This window comes from Ascaphus truei, chromosome 6 (genome assembly GCF_040206685.1).
Source record: "Ascaphus truei isolate aAscTru1 chromosome 6, aAscTru1.hap1, whole genome shotgun sequence".
In the NCBI taxonomy this organism is placed as follows: domain Eukaryota; kingdom Metazoa; phylum Chordata; class Amphibia; order Anura; family Ascaphidae; genus Ascaphus; species Ascaphus truei.
The window spans coordinates 119818313-119833412 of NC_134488.1; the positions used below are offsets into that span (position 1 = coordinate 119818313).

At 43.9% G+C, this 15100-nt stretch overlaps 1 protein-coding gene across 1 annotated transcript in view; it reads left to right on the forward strand.

Moving 5' to 3' along the window:
• VWA5B1 (von Willebrand factor A domain containing 5B1) overlaps nt 1–13303 on the forward strand; it is a 125276-nt gene extending 111973 nt beyond the window's left edge. Inside the window, exons 16-22 of the mRNA XM_075606050.1 lie at nt 1089–1400; nt 7009–7146; nt 7436–7564; nt 9305–9379; nt 10340–10409; nt 10497–10614; nt 11652–13303. Coding sequence (XP_075462165.1) covers nt 1089–1400; nt 7009–7146; nt 7436–7564; nt 9305–9379; nt 10340–10409; nt 10497–10614; nt 11652–12374 — 1565 coding nt within the window. The 3' untranslated portion in view covers nt 12375–13303. The remainder of the gene's footprint in view (nt 1–1088; nt 1401–7008; nt 7147–7435; nt 7565–9304; nt 9380–10339; nt 10410–10496; nt 10615–11651) is intronic.
• The last annotated feature ends 1797 nt before the right edge of the window (nt 13304–15100 follow it).

The following is a 15100-nucleotide window of genomic DNA, read 5'->3' on the forward strand; positions in this document are numbered from 1 at the left end:
TGCAATCCAGCCTGACTTTTCAGAAAACACCATTGCATGTTCTATGTGAAATAAAAATATAAAATCACCTGAAAACTTAAAAAAAAGTATGAAAATACAGTAATTCGTTTTTTAAGTAACAGCATGGTTAATATGCCCTGAGAATCACAGTGTATTCATAAAAACACAATTTGGAAAATACATCCGTCATCTTTCAGCATATTGCATTTAGTTAAAAATAATAAACAAATTAAATTCAGCCGTTTTTAGATAGTACATGCAGTAAAATTTATTCTATCAGTGCCCCTGATGTAAACATGATCTTATTACTTGTAACACATGGTCCCATCTATGAGGTTTTCCCAACATGCAAAAAACACAATTCCTACTGGAAAAAAAAAAGAAAAGAAAGAGTATTCGGAAGAAAGCTTTATAAGGACGAGCATGTAAAACACATCATGTATGTATGTATGTCTTTATTTATATAGCGCCATTAATGTACATGGCGCTTCACAGCAGTAATACACGATACAATCATATAAATATCAAGTAATACAAATAACACATAACGGGGAGAAGTGCTTCAGACATAAAAGTAACATTTAGGAAAAGGAGTCCCTGCTCCGAAGAGCTTACAATCTAATTGGGTAACATCATTTTTTCTTTTAGACATTATTACGGGATATTGCACGTTAGAAAATACAGTGCAGAGTTTTTTTTCCGTTCGATAAACTGGAGTGTCGGCTAAAAATGTCTGCGTTTCAGATCGGTGGCTTCTATTTAATATGCTGTGAAGCTGTCTTCCCGTTCATCAGGAGGTCTTCAGCCCCCATCAAAGGATTTGAGCAAGGAGAAGAAAGCTTCACAGCATATTGAAAAGGGGCCAGTGAGTATGGCCTTTAACCCTTTGGCAACATGTTGTAGGCCCCTCTTGCAAAGATAATGTGCTTTACATGGGTGAAAGTTGGTGGTTGTGGTTGTTTGCAGGCAAAATAACATCTTTAGCAACTGTCTTTATAATCAATCACTCATAGGAAGGGGAGGAAGGGGGAGAGACCTTCTAACATAGGGCAATGACAATAAGTATGGCTTGTACTCATCTCTTACAGACTGCCATCACCCTTGTTTCACCTTTGAAACTGAAGCTGCATCAGAGTTCTACTCCGAGTCCCAGAGCTCGGGCGTCAAGGAACCCGCACCCCACTCACACTCCATGTGCAAGGCTGTGGTGAGGGGCTTAAAGGGCAATCAGCCTGTGCAGTGGGAGATCGCCTTTGATATCAAGCAGCTTTTCAGAGAGCGTGCGAGCAGGGAGGACGATGGAGGAGATCTGTGGAATGAAACGTTCCATCACTTGGCAGCAAAGTCCATCATAAGAGATTTTGAGCAGCTGGCAGAAAGGGAATGTGAAATCGAACATGGTAATGAGCAAGCAAGCAAGAGGCACACAAGCATAAGACACAACAGTAACACATACAGCCCTCCCTACACAAAGAAATAACACTCAAATAAGACACACAGACCAACACAGTAACACAGAGATAACACACAATCAGAATGACTTGTAACAATTTTTTTTTAAAGATATTAACATTATATGATTCCAATTCATGTATGTTTCTTATATAGGATCACTGCTTTCATGTACATTTTAGGTGCGAACAACATTCTTTGCATACTGTTATGTGGATTCTGTTCAGGCTATGCTAGTTGCAATCTATCGTTGTGTAGACCAGGGGTGGTCAACTCCAGTCCTTAAGACTCTCCCCCCCCCCCCCCAACAGGTAAGGTTTCCAGGATATCCCACCTTCAGCACAGGTGGCTTCTTTGACTGAGCCACTAATTGAACCAGCTGTGCTGAAGCTGGGATATCCTTAAAACCTGACCAGTTGGTGGGTCTTGAGGACTGGAGTTGAGCACTGCTGGTGTAGACTAACTCTAGCCTGCCATGGATTGATGTGCAAGAGTTATCTAAAGCTAGATGGTTCTGTGTATTTTGGTAATTGGGGGGAATTTTCACCCTGCACCCATGTATCAAAGTATTTGGCTCCAATTCTGCCCCTTCTGCCCTAGCTAGCTTTATTAAGCGTGTCAGTAGAAGGCATTGGGGTTGGAGTTACATGGTGCACAGATTATATTTAAGTAATAATCCCTGAAGAACGCAACATTACTGACCAATAATGCCCTGTTCCGAGGGGATTATTACTTTTATGGTCAGTGTATATTTCTTTTCATTCTTCGTAGATAATAATATAGACACTTTTACACAAACCCTCTAGACTTTTTATTGACACAATATTCTAACTGTCCTGGAAAGTTTGTTTTCTTTTCTTGAACGGTAATAAATGTTCTTTGGAACTTGTACACACAAAGTGATAACGGTTTCACCCCGTGACGGGGAGACGAAGCATTTATTTCCTGAAAACTGCATGAAAATTACTTTGCATTTGTAATTCTGATTAATATTCTGAAAAAGTCTTCAAATTTCTTCATGAAATTTGCCTCGATTTTTGACCGTCTTTTTGTGTTTCTTTGCAAAATGTTTGTGACAGTTCCCATTGCTCGGGAATGCACGAAAATCGGACAGAATGACATTTGTTCGCCAAATTACTGCAACAATTTACATAGAAACATAGCATTTTATGGCACTTAAGAACCACTCGGCCAACCTTGTTTGTCTATTTTCCTACCTGTGGTAAAACCTCGGGCCCTATTTGATCCTCGGGTTTCTTTCGTATTTAGGAGGTCGCCTCATGTCTTTCCCAAGCAATGATTGAGTTCCCTTACTGTATTAGCCCTTACCACCTCCGCTGGGAAGCTCTTCCACTAATCCACCACTCTTTCTGTGAAGAAGTACTTCCTCACATTCACTTAGCCTGCCACCCTCCAGCGTCAGAGAATGACCTCTTGTTCTAGCGCTCCTCTTACTTTGCAAAATGCTTTCCCCTGCACGTTCTTAAAAACCCTTTATATATGTGACTGTTTCTATCCTATCCCCCTCCCCCTTCTATCTCTTAAAATGTACATATTAATGTCCTGTAGTCTTTCCTGATATGTTTCATGCTGTAGATCACACACTGTCTTACTTCTTAGTAGCCCTCTTTTTTGCCCAATCTCCAATGTATGATCCCCAGAATTGAATGGAACACAGGGCTCTAGGTGAGGTCTCACCAGTGGTCTACAAAGTGACATCACCACCAATCTCTTTCTGCTGCTAGTACCTCTCCCCATAACTTCAGTGCTCTGGAATAGGGGAACATGCTTTAAACTAGTGTTGTACTGAGTCCTCTAAATTGATGAATACTGAGTACCCGGGGAAAAATAGAAATTTTGCCGGGCCTGGTACCAGGTCGGGTAGCGGGTACCCGGCCGGGTAGCATTGAATTAACTGTAGCCGGCGGCAGAGGGTGAGGAAGACCACTGCGGAGTGTGAGGAATACCACGGTGACTGTGGCAGCTGGGGAACATGTGACCGGAGGAGGAGCGTTACAATTGGACAGCCAGCTTCTCCCCGGCTGTCCAATAGTAATGCTCCTGCTCCGATCACATGTTCCCCGGCTCCCACCGACATCAGCTGTGATAGGATGTATTCCGCTGCTCCCACCGGCTCAACAAGGACGTCCTTTTCTGCCACTGCCACCAGGATGTCTGCCGCTGCTCCCACAATGTCGCTGTGGTCCTCTTCACTCTGCAGCGGTCTTCCTCACCCTCCGCCGCCAGCTGCAGGGAAGTTTTTCTGTAAGTATTCTCCTGCTCTGCTCCTTCCATTCTCCGAGAGGAGGACAGAGGGAGCAGAGCAAAACAGAAATTACCCGGCACCGGGTCCCAGCTCCCGGTGCCGGGTCCGAGGTAATTTCTGGGAATTGGAAAAAGTGCCGGGTAAGCCAGGTACCGGGTAATTTCCGGGTACTCGGTACATCACTACTTTAAACTGGTTTCACTCCTATCTATCAGGTATATCCCAACGTGTCTATCTCAGGCTCTAACTCCAACCCCTTGGATATCACCTGTGGGATCCCACAGGGCTCTGTTCTGGAGCCCCTACTCTTCCCAGTGTTCATCAATGATCTTCCCACAGCTTGTAAGGTCACTTCAATGCACATGTATGCAAATGACACAATCTTATTTGCACACAGCCCTAGCCTCTCTGACCTTAGAGACGTACTTCAATCTGATTTTTTGAGACTTAAAACTGGATTTCCCAAACAAACTGTTTTTTTCTCTGACCAGACAGTAACAATGGCATTTGGGACCAAAGCTAAATTTTTTAAAGTACCAATGACGGAGCTACAGATCAGAACCAATGCTAATACCGTCCTAGCCCCTGTCACTAGTTTTAAGTATCTGCGCATATGGTTTGACTCCCAATTATCATTTGGGTTGCACATTCATACCCTGACATTCAAAACCTATGCCAAACGAGGTGTACTTTATAGGAACAAATCCTCACCAAGCCAGCTGATCAGAAAGCGCAATACACAGCTAATGCCAATTATAGACTATAACAACAATAGGACTGAATAATGATGTGAAACCCTAACGTGATGGATTTCAATATCTCACATTATAGCCTTAAATAACACCTGTGCACATACACATAAAAAAAATGCAAAAGTGATCAAAGTGTAAAAAAAACACGCAAATGTGAATAAAGTAAAAATAATTACTAAAACAACCGTTGATTGCAGCTGAAACCCTTAATATAAATAACTTCCTCAATTCTTCAGCATAGATGTCCAGGACTCGGGGAGCGCAAATATTATAACCAAGAAATGACCAAAAGGACACACTATAGTGTAGTATGTCTGAAACCCAAACATGTATGTTGTGGAAATGATAAGGAATATACTCACTAGTAATAAAAGTGTGTCCCAAATCTGTGGCAATAAAACCCGCTGGCATTCTTAGGGAAGAGGATCTTTCCAAAGAGAACCGGAGAAGGCAAAATAGTGCAGACTGAAAACTTGTTTATCTGCCATGTAAAATATCAAATGTAACACTCACATTGTGTTCAAGTGATAAAGCATTGTTGTCACAAAGACAGCAGAGACCGGTTAGGGGATAGCGCCCTCACCGCCTCCTTATCCCTCGCGCTCGGGGCCGTCTCTCTGTCGGGTTCCCACACTTCCGGGTTGGATGCCCGGATGCTTGAATGCACAGCTTTGGCGTCCTTCTCTCTCTCTCTCTCGTTTGGCGATGTCAATCACTACGCGTTTCACCGCTGGCGGTTTCATCAGGAGTATTCTCTTCTCCTCTCAAGTTACCATTTAAATACTGACTGATATCATTACTAAAATCTAGGTCAGCTACATCTACTGAGGCCCCCTGATCTATTTACTTAGTCTCCAAGTTAAAAAAAAATGAATTAGATTTTTTGGCCGTGTGTCCCCATGCTGCCTGGGATCGTGCAGGTAGTTGCATTTTAGACAATTCTATCTTCCAGCGATGTTTCCATTCACTTCCTCACTAATGATATCAGGCTCACTGGCCTGTAGTTACCTGCTTCTTTCCTACTTCGCCTAATTTAGCATCTTTCACCAGATTTTTTTTTTATAAAGACAGTATACAAAGGGCTGTGTGACCTGGTGCCATGTGCTTCTCTGTTGCAATTTGCAGTTCATATTGACTTATAATCCTTGTCAAAAGTTTTTCAGACATCATCATTTTATAAAATGGTTCAAGAAATATTGAATATGGCAAAAAACCCCGATTTATAAAGCTTCTGCCTCCCTTTTTCAGGCGTGTTTCTTGTACTTCAATGAATAAGGTCCCAAAGGTGCATCATTATTATTTTACAACCCTTAGTATCCAGCGGCGGATTTCCAAATCTGCCGCCCTTCGGCACTTGCCGGTGCCTGCCGCCTGTGCCTGCCGCCCTGCTTCCCCTTCAGAATCCAGCGTCAGGTGATGCGCCAGACGTCACCAACGTGACGTCGCATGGTGTCGCGTTACCATGGTAACTTGACGTCATGATGTCATTTGACGTTGCGCCGCCACGGTTGCCATGGCAACGAGACGCCGTGTAACGTCGTTTGTGACATCCGCGGCATCATATGACGATGGATTCTAAAGGGGAAGCAGGGCGGCAGATTGGTGGCGGCTGGCACAGGTAAGTAAGTCCCTTCCCATTAGGTCCGATAGGCCGAGAGCGCGGCAAATGCAAATGGGGGCGGACATTTTTGTATTTTGCCGCTTTAGGCCCGGGCCTAACAGGCCTAATGGGGAATCTGACACTGTTAGCATCAAATGTATCACTTTGCTGCAGTTTCCGCGTATGTGCATCAGCTTCCGACTTTGGGAGTATTAATAGGAGGCGTTAGGGAGGAGTTACACGATGCACTTATTGCTGAAATTCATTACGTTATGTGACGTTGTGCATCAGTTTGTCTCCCGCTTTTCTACATAAAAAAAATCCAAAAAGTGGCATAAACTTCTCTAATTTGCAAACCAACTATAAAAAACTTGAATAACGAGCTTGTTACATATGACACAACTTTGAGTAGAAAATAGTTCACAGTCTACGTGCTCACATGTATTTTCCTGGTAGTTGAGTTGCTATGTTCTGTAAAATATGTGGCTCTGTTTATACAGAAGGAATAGGTTTGAGAATGACGTGACGTCTAACTAAGAACCAGGGCACTTACAGAAAAAGGAATGAGGTTTCTGCTGATAGATCTTGATCTATTGGTAAAGGGTTTTCTGCTAAAAAAAAAAAAAGTAACCTCCGCTCCTATTTCTAATGACTCTTTGACTAACAATGCTGTACCATCCCGTAAGAAATGCTGCTGGAGGAATTGTCTGGGCTCGACTTTGAGTTAAATGTTATTCTTTCACTATCTGCACATGAAAACCAGGCAGGCAAAGACCTAAGCAGTGGCACATATGAAAAGAGTTGGAGATCCTGAATGAGTCAGTCAACCAAACTTACTGTAAATAGTATACCTCTTCCTAATACTCAAGACGTCATTTTAGCCCTTAAATACAGAACCTACATTTCTTGACGTGACATACAGTTCTCTTTAATTGCAGGTGTGGGGCGGAGGTTCCAGTTGAATGCTATACATGCCAGCAAAGCTTGCAATGTTATCAGCAAGTACACAGCTTTTGTCCCTGTTGATCTGAGCAGCAATTCCTATTTGCCCAGTGTAGTAGAATATGCCAACACAGGTAATGCATGAAACATCACAAGTTATTTCTAACTGTAACTCAAGACTTTTGTCCTTTGCCCCTACAATGGGTCTTCCACTGTCTCTACATGTCCCTGCTATTGTTGCCCGACATCATTTTTTATTTTGCTCCTCTCTGTATCCCAATCCTTCAATCCCACTGTTTCCTGCGACCCGTCCTTCTGTCTTGTTAACTGTGAGTCTCTCGTCTGGTCCTCTCTCTCTCTCTCTCTGTCTTTGTCTGGAGGCCTCTGCCACTCACTGAAGAGGATGCCCTCATTCCCTGCTAGGTGCTGCTCTCAAGCAGGGTTCTCAACGTAGTTTAAGTTCGGGGAGTCGTCGTCTTCGTGGGTTTTCCATCGGTCTTGGACGCTCCCAGTCGACTTGTGCATCAGAGTCATCAGATGACCGATTTTACAGTGAGTGACATTTTACTTACACCTCCTACCTTTTAGAGCACTGGGACTCCTTTTCTGAGAGGTGCCATCTTTATTCTAGGGACGGATTGCACCTCAATGAAGAGGGATCTTCTGTGCAATTTGCTAAAATAAAGCAAATTGGACTCAGTAATAATGTATGAACCTGGATTGAAAACTGGTTGAAGGATAGACAACAGAGGGTTGTCATAAATGGAACTTTTTCAGGTTGGGCTAAAGTCGCGAGTGAAGTACCTCAGGGATCGGTACTGGGACTTTTGCTTTTTAACGTGTTTATTAATGACCTTGAGGTTGGCATCGAGAGCAAAGTCTCCATCTTTGCTGATGCTACTAAATAGTGTAAGGTAGCAGAATCAGAGCAGGATGTAATTTCTCTCCAGAAGGACTTGGAGAGACTGGAAACCTGGGCAGGCAAATGGCAGATGAGGTTTAATACAGATAAATGTAAGGTTATGCATTTGGGAAGCAAGAATAAACAGACGACTTACAAATTAAATGGGGATAAATTGGGGGAATCCTTGATGTAGAAGGATTTTGGAGGGCTTGTAGACAGCAGGCTTAGCAATAGTGCCCAAAGTCATGCAGTAGCTGCAAAGGCAAACAAGATCTTATCTTGCATTAAACGGGCAATGGATGGAAGGGAAGAAAACATAATTATGCCCCTTTTCAAAGCATTAGTTAGACCACACCTTGAATATGGAGTACAATTTTGGGCACCATTCCTTAGAAAAGACATTATGGAACTAGAGAAAGTGCAGAGAAGAGCCATCAAATTAATAAAGGAGATGGATAATCAAACTTATGAGGAGAGACTAGCTCAATTAGATTTATTTACATTAGAAAAGAGGTGCCTAAGAGGGGATATGATAACTATATTCAAATATATTCGGGTACAGTACAAGGAGCTTTCAAAAGAACTATTCATCCCAAGCGCAGTATAAAGGACTCGGGGGCATCCATTTAGGTTGGAGGAAAGGAGATTTCACCAGCAACAAAGGAAAGGGTTCTTTACAGTAAGGGCAGTTAAAATGTGGAATTCATTACCCATGGAGACTGTGATGATAGATACAATAGATTTGTTCAAAAAAAGGTTGGACATCTTTTTAGAAAGGGAATGTATACAGGGATATACCAAATAAGTAAACATGGGAAGGATGCTGATCCAGGGAGTAATTGCCAATTCTTGGAGTCAGGAAGGAATTTCTTTTTCCCCTTTTGAGATATCATTGGATGATATGACATTGGGGTTTTTTGTTTACCTTCCTCTGGATCAATAAGTAAGTATAGATATAGGATAAAGTATCTGTTGTCTAAATTTAGCATATGTTGAACTTGATGCACGTATGTCTTTTTTTCAACCTCATCTACTATGTAACTATGTAACTCCCTAGTGCAGAAACCTCCAAATGAGAATAACGAGAAAGGGTGAGGGGGCAGTTATTATGGAGAGATGAAGATTTGAGGGCATGTAAGAAAGAAAAGGGGGCAAAGGGAGACAGAGACTGGTGACAAATAATCCTTTGCAATTTCAAGGCGGGTGGGGCATTTGTGGGGAGGGACTGGGGAAGTAGTACAGGAGAGAAAAGGGTTAGAAATTATTTTAGAAAGTTATTAAGGTTCGAATTTAGTTTTGGATAGAGAAAAACATATGTAACGGTGAAGGGGCAGAGTATTTTTGCGGGGTTAGGAGACCTGTATCATTTCTTTGATATCTTATTGCAGGTGTGGATGAGAACACAGCCTCTCCCTGTACGACTCCTGTTTCTTCTGGATGGGAACGGTGCAGTTTTCCACAAGGTACGTATCGTGAACGGAGTGCAGTTCAGTCAGTAAGGTAATGAGTACATTTTGAGTCATTTAATCAGGAACACTTGTTTTGGGATCCCGTCCGTTAATGTGCTGTTTTCTTTTAATGGCATTTGGCACATATAGTGTTCTGGTGTCACTTGCTTGCTTTTGGATCCAGTGAGTCAGCAGTTTGATACTGGATCCTTTGAACTGGGAGTTTTTTTTATATTAGTCATCTGCTTATCTAGTTTTTATATTAGTTATTATTTAACATTACACATTTACTGTGTAATGTTTCTAAAGAGCCTGCCCCAGGGCTCCCTTTTTTCATTCTTTTTTTTGTATTAATTTCTGCTTCTGGGATCCCCTTGTTCCCAAGATACATGCCGGGAACGCCAGTCCCTGGCCAATAGGAAGCTGCAACGAATGATGTTGCAGCTTTCCTATATGCCTGCGTACCATGGGAGATTGAAACCACCATTTTGTTTCCCCTGAAGGGGACGGTACCTTATTTAGAGGTAAGTATCGCGGGGACAATGTAATACCCGGAATTGAAATGAATGTGGACCCACGGCAAGTTAGTCGCGGACAGTCGGGTTTGGAGTGATATTATACTGAACAGAGTTGGATTTGCTGTGATTATTCAAAATAAAGTACTGCTTGTTCGATTGTGTAGTTGGCTTTACTACAGTAAATGCTGAATATGACCAACTGGATAAGGAATTTTCTTAGCTGTTGATCCACCGATTCCCCAAATGGTTTGGTTTTGGATCAGTTGAGCCACGGGTTATTTTGTTTTAAACTCATGTTATCAGGAATGTGTTTAAAACCATGTAGACGTGGCATTTGGTGGTGGAATCAGTTACCTTCTCTCCACCCGTTGTACTGTATTCTCCTGACCTCCTCGATATAGAGATGATTGCCTGCACTCCACCTGATACAGATACACATATTGCTTTGTTCTCACAGTTCCACAGCGCAGCCCCTCTGTCTCCTCTGCACATTCCCAGCGATCCATTGAAAGCCTCTTTGCTGCCAGGTAAGACCCTGCCCGTGTTCCATAGAAATGGCTGCAGCCCAGCAGGCCCGCACAGAAATCTCTCTCTCATTTCTCATCTTTCTGCAGGTTGAGCCTGAACAAAACACGACTTTTAACTCGAGCCGCCAAAGGATTTATGATCAAGTCGCCAGGGAAAGGAAGTGATGAGAGCGAGAGTGAAAAGAATAGTGACTATTTACCACTGGTAGGTGGAAAATCAGACCGCATTAACCGCGGCTCTGTGTTAGCGTTTCTATGTACAGTATGTATGTGTATACAATCAGGAAGGTGCAGGGCAGACCACCATAAAGAGAGTCACCAGTAGGACATGGCATGAATTGTAAGACAATAATTTATGTCAAGGGGCAACCTGTTCAAAACTTGATAGGGTGGTATCAAGTTTTTATGTCTATAGATCAGGTAATAATATATCACTGTTTCTCAATCCTCTCACTGGGACTCCCCAGCCAGGACATATTTTAGGGATAGCCAACTGATCACACATTCACATATAAGATAAGTGCATACACGTTCTTTATAATTCCATGATTATTCATACAATCTGGCCTAGCTGACGTGCTATGGCAGTGTTTCTTAATTCTTTCCCCTCCCGAGGGGGGAAGGGTTAAGAAACACTGCCTTAGAACACCCATCACTTTATAGATGCATCTGGCACTTTATATTAGGGTTATCTTACTTGATGAAATGTATAGTAATGCAGAGTCAAGGACTATAGATGCAGTGTACAAAATGTCTTGGAATTAGGAAATTAGATTCAGGAAAGCTAGACTTAGCAGGTATGAATATCATCTATTCATTGCACAAATCAGGTGGGTTTATTCATTAAACTGTGATCGTGCCGCTAATTAACATCAATGGAAGTTTCTCTGCGATAGTGCCCTAATCTACACTATCATAGTTTAATGAATAACTCCCTCTGTTTCAGTGACGTCAGCTTGTCCTTGGACATTGGCTCATGAAATAGATACACTATTTCACCCCCACAATCCGTTTTTGTCATGTTTCCATTTGTGCCATTTATGTCACTTTGCTAGTGAAACTGTTAAATTTGTTTTCATATGAGATCCCAACCTCCACCGTGTACATGTCAGTGTTACCTTTGAGGCAGACATTAACGGACAGGATAATACATTATCCACCAGCTACGTGGTGTTGATACAATTTGCTGTATACACAATCCCCGTGGTCAGTATAATCTTAGAAGATATCTCCACTGTGTAGGTCTCGCTGCAGTTAGCTTGTGGTGCATTCTTACTGAATCAAGCCTTCTCCGATGCCACCAACATTCCCCTGGACAAGTTGAAGTGGACATCTCAATTCAGCAGTCACCGTGCCGCTCTGAGTCCAATGTCTCACAGCTCCTCTCCCTCCAGAAAGGATGCCAGCCTCCCTACCAGTGCTGGGCAGTCATTGGCACCAGATGGAGACTCTCACAGCACATTGAATGGGTTTGGTGAAGACGTTTGCCACCAAACCCGAACCCGGCACTTATCGAGCAGTGCAGTGGAAAGTCCTTCCCGGTCTTCCAAGACAGAGAATGAACTGTCGCTCCCTGTCTTATCTCACCGGTGTTTCTCCTCTTCGGAGAATGTGCAAGACTCTGCCTCCGCTCACACAGACAGTGGGATAGGATCGGAGTCAGACAGCGCCGAAATACAGTCCTGGATGGACAGCATAGAGGAGCAACGCAAGACACAACCAGAAAGCATGTTGTGGGCAACAGCGGTGGCTCTTGCTTGGCTTGAGAACAACTCGGCTGCTTATTTCATTGAGTGGGAGCTTTTGGCAGCCAAGGCCGATAGGTGGCTATGTAGGCAGCCGATCCCTGAGGGACGCAGTCTGGCTGCAGTAAAGTCCGCAGCTCAGCAGCTGTTTGTGTTGCTCCGGCACTGGGATGAGAACCTGCAGTTCAATGTCTTGTGCTACAATCCTAGCAGCGTGTAGGGGAGATGAGAGGAGGAATCCTGGAAAGGGAGAGGTTGAGATGCAGGGGACTCTGTCTGTGAGATGTGGCATGAGTGTACTGTAAAGAGTTATTGTATCAGTGCTTTGGCTCTGGGGTGGTGTCTGTGCATGTGGCTTTGAATGCAGTGGTAAAGTGCTGTCTTTTTTCCTGGATGTAAGTTCTACCCCTGTGTATGAGGTGCTGCCCCTGCCTCTACTCCTTGTATATCAGTTAATGGCTATATCTGTTTTCCATTTGTACCAGTACCAGGTACTGTCCATACTTGTTATCCCTGTGTAGTAGATGCTGCCCAGTACTCTCTTTGTATGTGGTGCCGCCCTGCCTGTGTGAACGTGTTGCCTCTAATTTACAATCCCTGTATATTTGTTGTTCTCCCTTCCTAAATTCCCTGTATGTGAGGTGCTGTACCGTTCAAAGAGGAGACGTACAAACACTCATGATTACTGATTATTTCTACTGCAAAGCAGCATCTGTCCCAGTGAGAGCAAGTAGCTGGTTTACTATATTCTGCTATTACCACTCTGCAGCGACTTTATAGCATTGACTAAGTGTGGCTTCCTTTATCCGTCGCTTCCTTACTCTATGGGCCTGATTTTGGGTTTAGACGTAATCACAAATATAGCTGTGGCGTTAAAAGTAGTAGCGCGGCAGCACCTCCATTTCTGGGGGATGTGAGCCAAGTTCCTCTCAGATCCAGAGGTCCCCTCTGCCCCCTCCCCTTGTTCCTCACTGCCCACTCCCCCATGTCACCCTCTCTTCCCCTCTCCCCCACCCGTGTCACCTCCACGCTCCCGCCCAAAACGGGACAACCGTTGTGCATGCGCGGTCGGCGGCCTTAAATCAAAAACCCGGATATGTCCGGGAAAATACGGACGTATGGTAAACCTTCTATATTATTTAGGGGGAAAAAGCCTACATTTAGCCTATAATAGTAACAATCCCCTCAGAACAGGGCATTACTGGCCTCAGCCTTGCCTCGGGCCTTCAACACTTCCAGCCAGGGCATTATTGGCCAGTAATGCCCTGTTCTGAGGGGATTATAATTTAATTATTTCCACTAAGATTAACCCATATCCACAACGCTAATTATAGATAAAAGCAACAACCGTTGTATGTCTCGTTAGCATAGGCTTCACGCCATCTTATGTCAGCTCTGCCTCTCGCTTTAGCTTCAAAGAACACGGCTCACATTACATCTGTCTCACACAAAGGTGGCGCTACTGTCATCCATTCCAGGCCCTGAACTATAGGCCTCGCAGGAGAAGGGGAGAGATAGCGAAGGATGTCACACGGCAACAGCCATGGCAACGTGACTTCGCAGTGTCAAATAACGTCATGGCGATGCGTTACCATGGCAACGCGAAGCCATGCGACGTCACGTTGGTGACGTCGCTACGGATCAGAAGGAGGAGGGGGCTGCAACAAGGAGGTGGCCGCAACAGCTAAGTGCCACGGGGCGGCGGATTTTCGAATCCACCGCTGGTGATATTTTACCATCATTTACATTCTTACGTCAGTGCGTGATAATTACGTTTGTTCTTCATTTCCCAGCACATGTCCTTAATAATAAAACGTTTGGGGGACTGACCTAAGTCTGCAACCACTGAGCCTAAGGCAGAGCTTATACTACCTACACGGCCGCGTGCGAATGAGCGCGCGACTGCGCGCACTCCTGCAGCCCCAGTGATCCGTGAACTTGGCTACAGGAGATTGGGGAGGCGATGCGGGGGCGTGGCGAGGGTGAACCGGTTGTGTCACGAAGCTGGTTCACCCTCATTGGCTGAACCAGCTCACGTGACGCTGACGTCACACGGCAGCCACGGGAGAAGACAAAATGTATTGTCTCCTCCAAATGCTGCTGCGTCAATGTGCATCTTCGCCAGTAGGCGCGCAGGCACTTGGATAACTGCTATAGCCAATAACAGAAGTGTGCTTGACGTGTGTACACGCACGCAGCAACTCCTGCACTATAAGTTCGGCCTTATAGAAGGAAACTGCAGCCTATAGTTTAATCATCTGAGGAATTGCTGTTCTAATGTATATTTAAGGCTTTACATCAGCCTCCATAAGCCCCAATATTTCCATGATGATGAGGTGATAGGTGGAACCTCTGGAGTATCAGTAGATATGCCAAATACATAGACTCTAGCCCTATACATTATTTTCCTTCTTCTCTGTGGTTTTGGTCTATTATAAACAATATCAAGCATTGCCAGGTAGCGTTTGTTACATCAAAAGAGCAGAAATTACATTCAGAGAATGTAAGTTGAAATGCTCAGTTCTTATAGTGTAGTCTGATTAGCGCCTGGTCCCTAAAGTTGCTTAATATAGAATGTGTATATATAAACCAAGTATCATCTGCAGATTATAGTATTGGCAGATATACCCTGCTCAAGCGAATGAAGAGGGATTAATACCCCAAACAGTATAAGGGAAGGGTGGTGCTCACAGGGAATAAATAATAGACTAAGGGCCTCATGCAGAGAGCAGCGCTAACATGGAAAGCGGCATTAATTGGCGGATTCTGCCTTCAGAAAGGCAGAAACCGGCAAGTTAAAAAAAAAGCGCCAATTTTTTTTTTTTTTACTTCAAATTCGCCGCGCGTCTGGAGAGTTTAAAATCTGTCCAGTTTTTTTCTCTGCCGTATGCAGAGAGCCGCGATCGCCATCTAGTGGCTGCTCGCGCCAAAAAAATGGCGCGATTT